The sequence below is a fragment of the Lepus europaeus genome, chromosome 15 (genome assembly GCF_033115175.1).
Source record: "Lepus europaeus isolate LE1 chromosome 15, mLepTim1.pri, whole genome shotgun sequence".
Classification (NCBI taxonomy): Eukaryota; Metazoa; Chordata; class Mammalia; order Lagomorpha; family Leporidae; genus Lepus; species Lepus europaeus.
The window spans coordinates 78,986,236-78,999,841 of NC_084841.1; the positions used below are offsets into that span (position 1 = coordinate 78,986,236).

A 13,606-nucleotide genomic window follows, 5' to 3' on the forward strand; every position below is an offset into this window, starting at 1 on the left:
TCCAAGAGAGAGAGGAGAGGCTTAAGGGGGACTTAGAAGCATCAAAGGCCATGAGATCCAGCAGGGGCCCATTTGCATTTGTTAATTAGAACGACATCTGGGTCCTTCAAAGCTGCAGTCTTGAAAGATTAAAAATATAAATGATAATTCTGAATTTTCTAGTCTTCATTTATGGGAAGTGGAAAAAAAGTACAGCTTTGAGATTTGGGGAATTTTAGGGAGCATACAGGAGACCCAGGTAGAGTTCTGTCGGAATGTGTCAAGCTCTCTTGCTCTACTCAACAATTTTCTCCGCAGAAATTAGACGTCCTTACACAACACAAAACCACGCAGTGGAACGCAAATGCTAATATTAATCATGCCTTTTCTTTCCTTTCTTCCCCAGGCTTCACGAGGCTTGCTGCTCAGGCAGTATCTATTGTAATCAGCAAGTTACCTACGGTGATTGCATGTTTGCCTCCCCCAATTAAATACTTCTTTTTTCTGTCTGAGAGAAAAATGTCAAAAAACTTTGTTGAATTGAAGAAAGCTGGCCTGCTTGTCTGGAACTTGATTGTAATTATACGTCGGATATTTGAGGATGGAAACACTGTGGAACTCTTAACAGGTGCCTCCCTTGACAGATGGAGCAAAGACAAACTCGGTTTAATTTGTGTGTGTTTGGAAAGCATCATGGGTGAGCAGTGCAGCCCTAATCAAATGGCCCAAAAGGTCATACAGAGCATTGAGCAGCAAAAACCCAACTGGATTGAACGCCAATTGTTGAAAGCAAGGAAACTGAGCACTGAATGGTAAAGTCATGTTTTTTTTTTTTACCCTGAATTTCATCAAAGGCTTCCACACTAACAAAATCACCAGAACACAACAGCAACAAAATATTGTCAGATGGGCAGCAATGGTTATTTGGCTAAAGTCATGGGAACTTTGATGAATATAGAGAAAAAAAGATAAGTGTCCCATTAAAAGCGGGGTTGTTAGACATTCCTTGTCTTCATAAAATTTGAACCTCATTGCTACGCTGGAACATTATACTTGTTTAGTCACCGTCTTAAGGTTTCTGATTAAAAGGGTGGTAGTTAAACCCAGGAGACTTGGGTTTCACCTCTTTTCAGTGTGCAAAGAGGTATCTAGTGGGTAGCCCAAGGCGTTTTGTAAATGGAGTGGGCATGAAGATTAAATTAAGAAGGAATTAATGGATATAAAAGGCTTTTTATTGCTTTCTGTGTACCTGATTGTCTAAAAGGTACACATTTGTCATCTGGTGATGTAAGACTCCCAGAGGGCAACCGGGGCATATCACACTCGCGCTATAAACACCCCCAGCTGTTTCTGTATGAAAATGTCAGTCTTCTTGTCGGTTTGTCACTGAGAGCTAAGTGATTTGTGATACTGCAAAGATTTTTAAGGGTCTCTGATGAATTTAAATATGTACCTTGAGTCCTCCTGTCTTAAGATTACCCTTTGAATATAGGATTGCATGATGCTGATAAAGGAATTCCGGTTCAGATGGTCTTTAGATCACTAAGTCAGCCCTCTTTTTAAACACGCACCCTCTTCTGTTAAAATATATCTGTGTGGCTAGCAGATACCGGTATAACTTTTGGCCTGAAATGACTAAAAGTTGTGGTTACTCCTAGTAGTTCATAGCCCTGTGAGAGATCAGTCTTTGGAACTCAGATGGGCCAGTACAAATCCCTTCTTGTGCACGTTATTGAGTCTCTCCAAACCTCAGTTTCAGAGATGATACTAAGCTGACAGAATTCTTTTGGAAAATTAAATAGAATTCATAAAGTTCTTAGCATCAAGCTTAGAACTAGTAAGCATTTGTTATTTATAAACTCTATTAAAATATATTCACTGGTTAGTATTATGATAACTAATACTCTTTACTTGTCTGTGTTAATCTAGAAGACTTTATATTAATGCAAATGGGGCAAAGTAGATCATCATGATTTTCCTGGTCTTGTCATACACTGACTCCTGGAAATTTACTTGTGGGATGTCCCATGGGTGGAGATAACAATAGCAGTCAGGAAAATGCTTGGTAATATTGACAATGACCTTCTTAATCTTTATTTTTGCATTCAATACGCATTTACAGGTTTTAATTTAATGACTAAAAGATTAAGGCCAGATGTCCTTATACATGGCAGTGGATATACAGGGAGAGAAAAAAAGAAGAGTAAAAATAGATCTGATTATACCTGTTACAAAATTAAATTTATGATACTGCTGATTTAGCATCCCCTCTATCCAAAAAGCTCCATTTAAAGCACTAAGTAACATAGCAGGATTACATCCAGGAACCCAAAGGTTAACATTGTTTTCCCTTAAGAACTGATTTTAATTTAAGCATTAATACCTTTGCTATATCCTCTAGTAGGGAGTTGTCTAGCTGATATTTGGCTAGATAATAATAATGGGTCAAGAGATTATTTAGTTATCTCTTACAACATGCATCACAAAGGAAACATTGTTGATTTAAAGATTGTTTTACAGCCCTCAAAGATTCTGAGATAATTATGAAAATTAGCACAAGGCTATGTCTTCTTCACTGAGTATTTGTCACAAATCAATGGCCACTGAGTTCAGAAATCTACACTATGAGAAGAAAATGTATTTCAAACCGTGAGGTCTATATTGGATAGAGGATTTCCTTAGCTTTACCATAATTTTTTTGAAGAAGATGGTTATGTAAGCATCTAAACTAAAATACCCGTAAAAATACTTACAGTTCTTCTGTAAAGAGAAATTAAATCTTACATTCTCATGAAGATAACCCTGAGTCTATATGATGTCATTGAATTAGAGTTCTTTCCCTTGCACATGGATTTCACTTTGATTTTATGGAGATGGTGAAAAGGACTGCAGAGGGAAAGGTGGCAGCTGCAAGCCTTGCCTGTCTTGCATATTGCCTGAAAGCATCCCTATTCATTAAAATAACCTTCACTTTGTAGCAACACTCAAGCTGTAAACAGTCAACTTAGATTCTGGAGAACACACAGTCCAAAAAGTAAAGAAATGTCTGTCTTTGCAAAGTAATTTGTCGAGTTGAAGATTATTGTTTTTCATCATGGTGACCCTGACTCGGCTGGCTGGGTGCATATACAGATTAAGATTAATGCAGTTATTCCTTGGCTAAGGTCTGCCTCTTTCAGGGCACATTCTCCCTAATGACATGATTGATAGGCAGTCCCAAATCCAGAGAGGAACTCATTAATCATAGCATTGACTGAATCCAATCATTTGCTTCACCTGCACAGTGATGGACAGGAAAGGATACAATTCAGGGGCTGACACTGAGAGACTCTTTTGTCAGAGGGCCTCAACTTCTTCAGTCTCAGCGTCTACAAAACCTGACAAGAAATTTTGCTTCGCAACCTGTGTGCGGTTTCGAAACCATATTTGTAAACTTCTCTTACTGTAACAGGGTCCTTTTTTTTTTCCTAATGAATATCTCTGTTAGAGTCAGACTTGCTTTATTTTTCAACAAGGTTTATATGATCTTAAAGTTCCTTTTTTGGTTGTCGAGAAGGATGTTTTGAAGCTACATGTGGAAGCAATAGCAAAGTTAATGTCCAGCAGCTGGGCATCATTTGGTTCAGTCTGTAGGTCAACGGCACTGACTCTTAGCAGAACTAATTTTATAATCATGGCAGAATCTCTGTAATGAACTGCAGTATACAGCTGATTACTCCATAGTAAATTTCATTTAGTTTGGGAAACAGTGGAAAAACCATGAGTTTTCCTAAGAATACATAGATTGCAAAGTCTAACATGATCCTAATAGTAACTGTATAAGAAAATTAGTGTGGAATATATATGATATATGTTGAATATCATGTGATTTTTTTTGAACGGAGATCGTTTGAGATGTTTGGCAATTTTGTGTTGTCATCCGCTATTACCATCTAAATATTGTTCAAAACCAAGAATAAGTATATGGCTTCTTCTTAAGGAAATGTTTCAGACCTGTATCTTCCATGTTCCTGGTATGGTGATAGTAGACCATTTTTCTGCAAGAATAATACCAGTAGTGACTTTTTCAAAGTACAAAGATACTTCAGAGAGTTTGTGGCAAATAGAATTAAAAGATAAGTTTATTTTGGTACAAAGAAAATTGAAATTTGTGCATACTTGTATCAGTTACAGAAAAGGAACAGAAGAGGGGCTTATATTTTTTAAAGGCAACAAGTGTGAAAGGCCAATTTAAAATATCCAGTGGAGAGCACGTTGCCACGAAGCACCCATCCTATATTTAGCATAATAGTCTCTCCTTTTTGACACTTTAATTAGTCTTTAATGTGTTCTAAGACAGGTGTAAGGAGGGCTCTACAAAAGACAGAATACCAAAGCTATTTCTGGCATCAAAGATACTTTTTATCCTCAAAGAGAAAATACAAATTATTTCTTCCATGTTCTTAAAAAGAAATGTTTTGTTTTCATCCCATGATTATAGCAATTTCAACAATTGCAGTAATAGGAACGTGTTTTATAGATAGGAGTATAAATGCAATAAAGCATTTTTAAAGAACCGATTCAATTTTTTGAAAATGCTTTCAGGTGCTTCATTCCAAGGCACTGCGTTTGTAAGCCTCAGCAGTTTGGGACGGCCTACCTATGTGAATCAAGTCTGTCTGGGAGCTTTGGACACGAGCACTCCATCAGCCCTGCGCACTCAAGCTCTAGGATTCTCTCCCATCTTTCTCATTCTCCACCACTGATCCATCCATGCTTTCTTTGTATTCAGTGCATTGATGGCAACAGAGAAGAGCCCAGCCTTAGAAGAAGGAGATACTGCTCTTGAACTGACTGAGCAGAAAATAAACACGATGGTTCTGGATCTCTGCCACAAACCAGGTGGCAGCAAGTACCTGAGGCAAATTTATCACATCATGCGGCTCAATGAGGTAGGGAAACGGCCTTTTTACCGAGCAATTAGGTGTGTACTGGCCTGAGGCAGCGTCTGTTGGCAGCTAAGGGTTACTCAAGGAGGTGATAATACTTCTTAAAGTCAATACCAAACTCAATATTGCATTCTTAATAGAATCTATTCAGCTCCGGCTGTTCTGCATTTGTACAGGAAGAGCTTCCCCGAAACAATGTAGGTTTTATTTATATGGTTTAAACAATAACATGGCTCATAAATCCAATTCAGTTCTGAATCGTTGCAGAATGGAGGTGTAGTTTGGGAATTGTGTGTTTGTGGCCATGAAACTGATGTTAAAAATCTGGTACTTGTGAGAGGGAAGAGTTTTCTGAGGAGAGATGTAGCTCTTTTTCTGAAGTCATCACACTTGTGCCAGTGAACTTGGCTATTCCTTTCATAATACAAAAACTTCAGAAGGATGTTGGAACTGTATTTGGGAGCAACCAGCTTAACCCAAGAAAATTCATTAATGCACAAACACTCAGTAGAACCAATGTGATGCTTGGCCATCTCTTTGCTCAGTCAAGCCCCTGACTTTGCATGTTTTGGGTTGTAGGAGCAAAAATCTAAATAGCAGGTTAGCTCAGCTATTTACTTAAAACAGTGCAAGTTTCTTAACTTCATCAGGTTTTTTGCTCTTACGTATCCGAATAGACTGTGGCATCTATCACTGTGTTTATGTCTTCAAACACATGAGTGAGTTTTTTTTTACAATAGTTAAAATGTATAATATCATAATGTGAATACAATGTATTGTATCTCAATGATGTAGGCCTCAAAAACCATACATTTCCAAGGGTTGATTTACATTCTACAACAGCATTTTACAACTCATTTATATACATGCTCTCCTCACCATTATTTAAGTTATTTCAAGTAAAACTTGTTTTCGGATTCTCATGGAGCTGATCAACCAGTCAATAAACAGGTTACATAACAATGTATTCGGTGGTAACCTGAAAAGGATGGAAGAAGTTGGTAGCTATGAAAAATGACTGAGTCTTTAAGAGCTCAGTCTGTAGTTGTACAACACAGCACAATCTATTCAGCCTCAGTGATGATCACTCATAACTTGTAGTCTCTATGTGGGGAATTCAGAGACTCCGGTCTTGACCAACTGAAAGACTTCAGTTGTGAAGTCCTGTTCCTCATTGATGTGTCCACCCGGCCACCCTGAATGGCCAAAGTGACCGTGGTGACTAGTGAGGAACAGATGTTGCTGTATGATTGCCCTCAGGTTTTTCCTTAGTGAAGCAGAGTTAGAATAAATCTGAGGGTAACTCAGTAACTGAATGGCTGGTATAGACTGCCAGACGGATAGAACTGTCCTGTTTTCAAAAGATCCATGATCCAAAAAAACAAAAAAAGAGTAATTACCAAGAAGCAAAATCGTCATGAATTCCGTTGGGTATCTTTTGGCCATCAGCCATCTAGTACCTTCTGGAAAGTCAAAGGCTGTTCTTCCTCCACAAAACCTGGTTAATTCCGAGGCAGAAGTTCTGACCAGGTACACCATGAGATCTGCACTGGGGGTACCCCACAGCATTTTGATCAATTAAGCACAAAGTGGCAGTTTTTTCTTTTGTGACAATTGGATGTGTTTTCTGTCACGGTAATGTCTGTCAGCTGCTGGGCCAGGGATTTGGCAGTCTGCTGAGAGAGGCTTAGTATTGCAAGGTAAGAGGCATAATCTTAGGTGAGGCTGGAAGCAAACAAAGTAGGACACGTGTGCCTTGTGACTTTGTGAAAACACAGGCAATAAACCCAGCAACACAAGGGTGAGTAAGTGGCTATAGGATACTTAACAGCCCTTCTTGTACGATGAGACAGAGCCATGGCCCAGATTGCATTGTAATGTTTGCTCATTTGGTGAGTCCTGCTGTGGATCTTTTGCAGCTGCAGATGTGCTATTAACTATTACTTGAAAGTGTGATAGAAATAGAGAAGTAATTATGGGTTCAGCACCAGGTGAGGGGAAGAATGGATGTACCATTGATAGAGGCAGAGAAGTTATGAGGGAGGTAGGGTTGGAGGATGCTTTCTCTTTGAGGTAAAGGTAAGATGTGTGAGCAAAAAGTCCAGTTGTCATTTAGGTCCTGGCATGAGCCCAGATGGGAGTGGTTATGCATATAGATTTGATGCCTTTGATGAGTATGGTTAACTGGGGTCATTGTGGTAGAGCTCTTCCATGGAGAGAAGCAAAGAGATGAGGGATAGAAGTGCTCAAGAAAGGACAGAAATCTCCTAAAGAAAGCCCTGATGAGCCCAGATGGGAGTGGTTATGCATATAGATTTGATGCCTTTGATGAGTATGGATAACTGGGGTCATTGTGGTAGAGCTCTTCCATGGAGAGAAGCAAAGAGATGAGGGATAGAAGTGCTCAAGAAAGGACAGAAATCTCCTAAAGAAAGCCCTGATTAGTGGGAACTCTGACTAAGGCCGCATCACAGTGCAGGAATCTGAGGTTTTTAACAAGGAGAGGGAGTGAGGGATGTCGGTATAGCAGAGTAACACGGGAGAAAGCACCATCTTGTTCGCAACTTGCCACAGAGCACTCTCTCTGTCTTGAATAGTGGTAACAAGAGTCAAAATACAGTTAGGTAAGGGGAAATCTATAAAATTACTATTAACGAAAGCAAGGCAATGTTTTTCTAATGAAGAATATTTTTATTCTTTTTTGAAATTCTACACACAAATCATGATGGAGAAAAATTTTGTTTCCCTATAATAACCTAAATCTGGGCATACAATTCTTTCATGGTGACTTTATCATCATAGAATTATATCTAGAAAGAGTCTGTATGGGTGTCACTCCATCAGTCACTACAAGATTAATCTTTCTAAAGAGGTGTGTTCTGCAATGAATGAGTTGAAGGATGACTGTAATTGTTAACAAGTAGTGATTTCCTAAGATTTTTAGGGTTATAGGATAGATGTTTAGAGTTTTGGGATATGAAATTTGTCTTCCAGGGCCAACCCAATTGGCATTCAGAGCATAGGACAAAACACAATAGACTGAGACCAGATATGTGACTTCTCACCCAAACTGCTACTGAAGCCTGTGTGACCTCACGCTGGTCCCCTAACCTTTCAGAGCGGCGTTGGGCTGTGGAGGATCTCGAACTTGCCCTGGGCTGCGGTTCACTCACTTTAACAGGAAGACCTGATTGAGCCAGGTCTGAGGTTGGGCTTTTCTAACAGTGTCCCAGGTGAGGCTAACTCATCTGGTCTGTGCCCCGACTTTGAGAGGGCTTTTCGGATGACCTCTGCCATCCCTTTCAGCCCGAACATTCTGAGGTTCACCTGAACCCCAACTTCAAAGAAAAAATTTTATTATGGGGTCGGGTGTTATGTTGCAATGAATTAAGCTGCTGCTTGGGAAAAATACATCCCATATCAAATGCCAGTTGGAATCCTGGCTAATCTGCTTCCCATCCAGCACCTTGCTAATGTGTCTAGGAAGGCGGCAGATGATGGGCACACAGTTGGGTCCCTGCCACCTATGTGGGAGACCCAGATTAAGTTCCAAGTTCCTGGCTTCAGCCAGGTTCAATCCCAGCTGTTGCAGGTACTGGGGAGTAAACCAGGGGATGGAAAATCTCTCTCCCTGCATCTCTCTGCCTTTTAAATCAATTAAGTCTTAAAAAATTTTTATTGTGACATACCAAAAATCAAAAGAATGTTTATTTTTGTCACTAAATGACAATAATAAGAATTTGTTAGTTGATAGGAAACTTATTGTCATTTTAATTTGTTGTCTTCTGGAAAGAGTACCATAGATAGATTAGGACTACTCACGTTACATATTTTTGAGTGGAAAATGGGGTGTAACACAATAATTTGTTATTATTTTTTTTCCCAGTTCAGTACTGGCAGTTGGAGAATTAGAATTACATATTTTGAGCTTCTGCTGAACCTTGGTATTTTTCAGTCCACAATATGGAAATAGAGTTTAGGAGTTTGCATTACAGTTAAATTCTGCATAGAATGAGATAGCCTGCAACACAATATCAGAATACTTAGCACTCTTGAGCCCGGAGAAAGTAGCAACTGCACTTAATGAACAAGCAGCCTTGAACTCTTCCTGAGTTAACTTTTGGTAACCCAGTCTGTTAACACATGAACCAATGTCAAGACAGTGCCTGTTACAGAGTTTGGTGGGTCAAGCAGGCATTCTGTGAGAATTTGTTAATATCCATAAACAGTCTAATCTGTACTCGATGTTAGGTGAGCCTATTGTTGATGAGTTTATTGCAATGCTGATTGATCCTCAGCTGTGTATCTTCTGAAAATGTATTCTTCCTGAGGCAAGTAATGCCATGTAATCTAGCAAATATGCTGAAAGAGTAAATTCAGATATTGATCAGTTTATTTTTAAAGAGAATATATGCCTGTCACCGTTGTGACTTGTCATTTTTCCCCCCTTGAAGGAATATTTAAAAGAACAGCTGTTTTCTATAAATGGTTCAGAGGAAAAGCCATTAGTCGTCCCACCTCTAAGGATGACCTTGAGGAGTGTGGAAGATCAGCCTGCCTTTAACCCTTTCCACGTGCACAAGGTGTTTAGGGAAAGCATGCTAGATCAGGTATGTCAGTGTCATGTCAATGTGTGGTTTCTTCTCACAAATAAGAAAATGACTTTCTTTCGAATATTCACTCCTAAGCTTCTGATGCTCCGGAACCAAAGGACCTGTTCTTATTTACATGACCTGGACAAGTTGACTTTTAAAAGTTCTTTTTACCTTCTTCCTATTTGTCAAACTGATTCATATGTGTGTTCTGCAAAACTTGAACTTTTTGCCAGATCAGTCTTCCATGGACAGAGGGAACATCTGTTGGGCTGTGTCTGTGGAAAGCCGGAAACACCAGGCATTGTGTTTCTTTTCTCCCCTCTCTCGCCACCACTATCCCTCCATACATTCACCAAACACCTTGCAATGTTAGGAATCTATCAGAAACCAGAAAATAGTTTAACATGAACCACAGAGTATTGAGTTCTCAAATTAAGTGATGTGAGGCAAATTTGCTCTTTATAACACATTCCCAAGTTTAAAAATGACTTTGCTACGAGTGACCCTAAAGGCAGGATATTAGGAATAAAGTCAACATGATAAACACCGCACATTTTTAAGCATAAGGTTGCGCCATTGTTTCAGCTGCACGTTTCAGTCGGTACTTTAAAAAGATCATCTTTCTGCCAAAGTTGCTCTTGCTTTTGTTCATTCTTTGGGCAGCTTTTTTTTCCCAGAAACCTCTTGACAGACAATTTGAACCAGCAGGGCCACGAGAGAAGGATTGCTTGACCTAGAGCGCTGATGAAAATAAGAATTAAAACAATGGCCTAATTCGGCATGCAGATAATATTTTTACCGTGCCTGTTACAGCTCCAGTCCACATTCATCAATACTGTAGTAGAATAAGACCTTCAAATGCTGACAACCCAGGGCAACATCCTCCTATTCTATGACAGGAGTGCAGTGCTCGATTAATCAGCAAGTGACAGGGGTAGCTCTTGTTGGATTCTAAACATCAGCCTGGTTTCCTCTTATCAAACCATTTAGGTTTAAGGAGTAAATGCATCTCGAGTGCTTTAAAACCACATACATTGTACAAGTTTGAGTTTATTGACTGCACTGCTATGTTGGACATTAGATTGCTGCAAACCATAAATAATTATTGTAACTGCTAAATTATCTTTACTACATGTACAAAAACGTGCTTTATTGCATTCTCAATTATAAGATTTTTTTTATGGCAATGGTTTTCCTTGCTCTGTTGTGAAATTATCCATTAATGAAAAAAGAAGTCATTTATGTTCTGTACACTTACAGGTCCTTATAAGCTTCCTTTTAAAACATTTTTCTAACCAAAAAGGTAAATTAATAGTATATTACAATTAAGGTATATCTTACATTCAGTCATAGTACTTTGAAATCCAATTTCTGGATGCTAAAAAAGAGATAAAGCATAAGCTGACATATATACATATATCCGTCAATTGTTTTACTTTTGTTTTTTGGTTTGCCCTCTCATAGAAACTTGTTGAGTGAATGCTATTTACATTTGGAAGAATAACAGCTCAAGAAATTGACTTATATTTTTATAAATAATGACTACATCCTCAAATGGATTTGTGAATTAATTGCTGTCTTATTGGAATAAAAGCTTTCTTCTGTGGACATGATTGATGTTTCCTGTCTAACTCCTTGTTCTGACCCCCCTCCTTCTTAGTTAGTCTATCACAGCTGGAGCTTTAATTTACTGATCATATTAACTCTGATTAATAACTAACAATAGTGTCTTCTCATTTATCAACAGTCAGCTATCACAAAATGGAACTGGAACTGGTCAAAGTTGCTGCCAAATTATCTGGGGCTGGGTAAGACGACCTTCAGTGTCCTGCTCAAAAACAGGTAATGAGATGGGGGTCTGCTGAGGAGAAAGGTTGTGTGTGTGCCTGAGCACCAAGCACACATTTTACTGGCATGCTTTTGGGAAACGGGAAAACATTATTTGGAGATTCCTTTGTTTTCTTGTTTTCCAGTATTTTATCTTAGAAAAATATGGCTAAAATTATAGGTCTCTACTTTCTAGGTGCTGTTTCTGTGGTAAATATTTTTAAAAAGGCAGTAAAATTTGCTTCCAAGGTGAAATAAGTTAATTTTAATCTGAATTTTTAAGTATTTTTGACTTTGTATATTTAATCGTTCACTTTTGTAAACACCAAAAGTTATTGACTTGAATGTTATTATAATACTATACCTTTGTTTACAACACTTTAATGAACGTGTACAAAATGCCAAGCCACATTAACTAGTCTAATCAGGGGAAACATACAAGTGAAACTGTCATGATTGAATTTTCTACTTTTCAGCCAGTAATTTTGGCACTGTCTTGCTATAGCTCAATTGTATATTTCTTTACACACATGCATCAGCACAACACAAGAAAATGGTGATGTAGTTTCAGTTTAGAAACCTGAATATGTAATTTATTTTGCACAAAAGTATACACATTTTCCTTCTATTTTGGATTCTTTAAGAAAGATGGTTTTTAAAAATATGCTTTAAAACTTTTTAGTAAAAACTATGAAGTGTAAACTTTAAAAGTAGAGTTTCTCTATAAAACATATTTTCAAGCAAGATATATATGTATGAGACTCGTGTTATTATTCATATTTCATCTATTTGCTTGTGGTTAGGTATCAAAATTATCTTACATCCAATGTTTGTGATATAGAATGTGTTTCCATATATGTTTCCAAAGAGTATGTTGAGTATCATTTTTTCTAAAAAAAAAAAATAATGACAGTGACATACTAGAATTATAGAATCCTCCTTGAGAAATCTGGGTATGTGTAAGAAAATATCTTAAGAGTGATTATAGTATTTCCCAGATGGAGGTTTATAAAAAGCCGGGGCACCTTTAGTTCCAATACAAGCTATCATTCAGATGTGTAGTCACAACGGTATGCCTGAACTGAGCTCACCCCAACATCATGGCCAAAGGCGAAGCACCTAGAAGCCTCTGCATCAAGGCCAGACCTTTTCCTCTGTAAGCTTACCACCTGGCCAGTAGTCAGCCAGACTGTCCAATTTGCACTCAAGTCCTGAGAGGTGCTCCTATTCTGTCCTAAAGTTTTCTGGAGCCAGTCCTCTTGTGACCAACAGTTACATGTGTACACATAGTATTTGAATATCTGTCTGGAAACAAAGTAGGAAAGGTAAGTCATTTTTTCCCTCTGCTGTTTGGAAGGTTTTGAGTTTATGTAGATTATCTGTATTTATGTTTTAATAATTTTCTTAGCTATTAATTGCTACTTACAGTCCACTTAATGGTACTCTGGAGACAACACGTCCTTCAAAACTTACTGCACTTGCTTGGCATAATATTCACTTCCAAGTGAATTTGTGCTTTAGCCAGAATTGAATATTGTTGTTTTTGCTGAACAACTTGAGATAACTTCAGTTACATCACTAGCTGTGAAAGTCTATTTCCCTGGACATGTGTGGGGTGAGTGGGAGAAGTAAACTTGCACAAATTTAGCCAGCAATAACAGGTCAAAACAGTTCTCTTGGAAAAGGGTCATGCATTTTTAATAGAAACAGCTAGAATCTCATCTTAATAAGAGCCTTAGATTTTTTTAGGAATGGTATGAGAAGTATCCTACTGAAAACTAGCGTGCACCACAAGCCACAATGAACCTAATTGATCTGTCTTAGAAAGATGAAAGACACCTGAGAGTTTTTAATTTCTTCTGTCACTTTCTCATTTATTTTAAGAATGTTATTTATGAGTTTTGATTAAAACTGAGCTGTTATTTTCTCAAAGACACTCTCTCGTTTGGGCTTATCTGAAAATGCTGACTATTTTTAATTAGGGCATTGACTTTTTGACAACATGGTTATCTGAAAGATACGTATTGAAAATAAGAGCATAGGACATGGAGCTTCTAGAATGAGAATTGTATAAGCCACCCCCATCTACAAAGTGATACTTTATCCTCTATCCATGGTTTTTGGGGTTATAAAAGCCCAAGATGAGAATCTAGAGCAGCTCAGCTGAATCTTCCTAGTTCTTTCTGTCAAATACATTAACTAAACAAATCACTTGCTTTTTTTTGTTCCTTTTATTGATAGTGTTTGGACAAATCTGTTTCCACACTAAGGATGTAA

The 13,606-nt window shown here is 38.1% G+C and overlaps 1 protein-coding gene across 7 annotated transcripts in view; it reads left to right on the forward strand.

The window, feature by feature from the left end:
* KIAA0825 (KIAA0825 ortholog) overlaps positions 1-13,606 on the forward strand; it is a 446,494-nt gene that overhangs the window by 220,644 nt on the left and 212,244 nt on the right. For all 7 annotated transcript variants that reach the window (XM_062212408.1, XM_062212401.1, XM_062212406.1 and 4 more), the window contains 4 exons: positions 386-791; positions 4,751-4,910; positions 9,362-9,517; positions 11,250-11,344. In XM_062212408.1, coding sequence (XP_062068392.1) covers positions 386-791; positions 4,751-4,910; positions 9,362-9,517; positions 11,250-11,344 — 817 coding nt within the window. The remainder of the gene's footprint in view (positions 1-385; positions 792-4,750; positions 4,911-9,361; positions 9,518-11,249; positions 11,345-13,606) is intronic.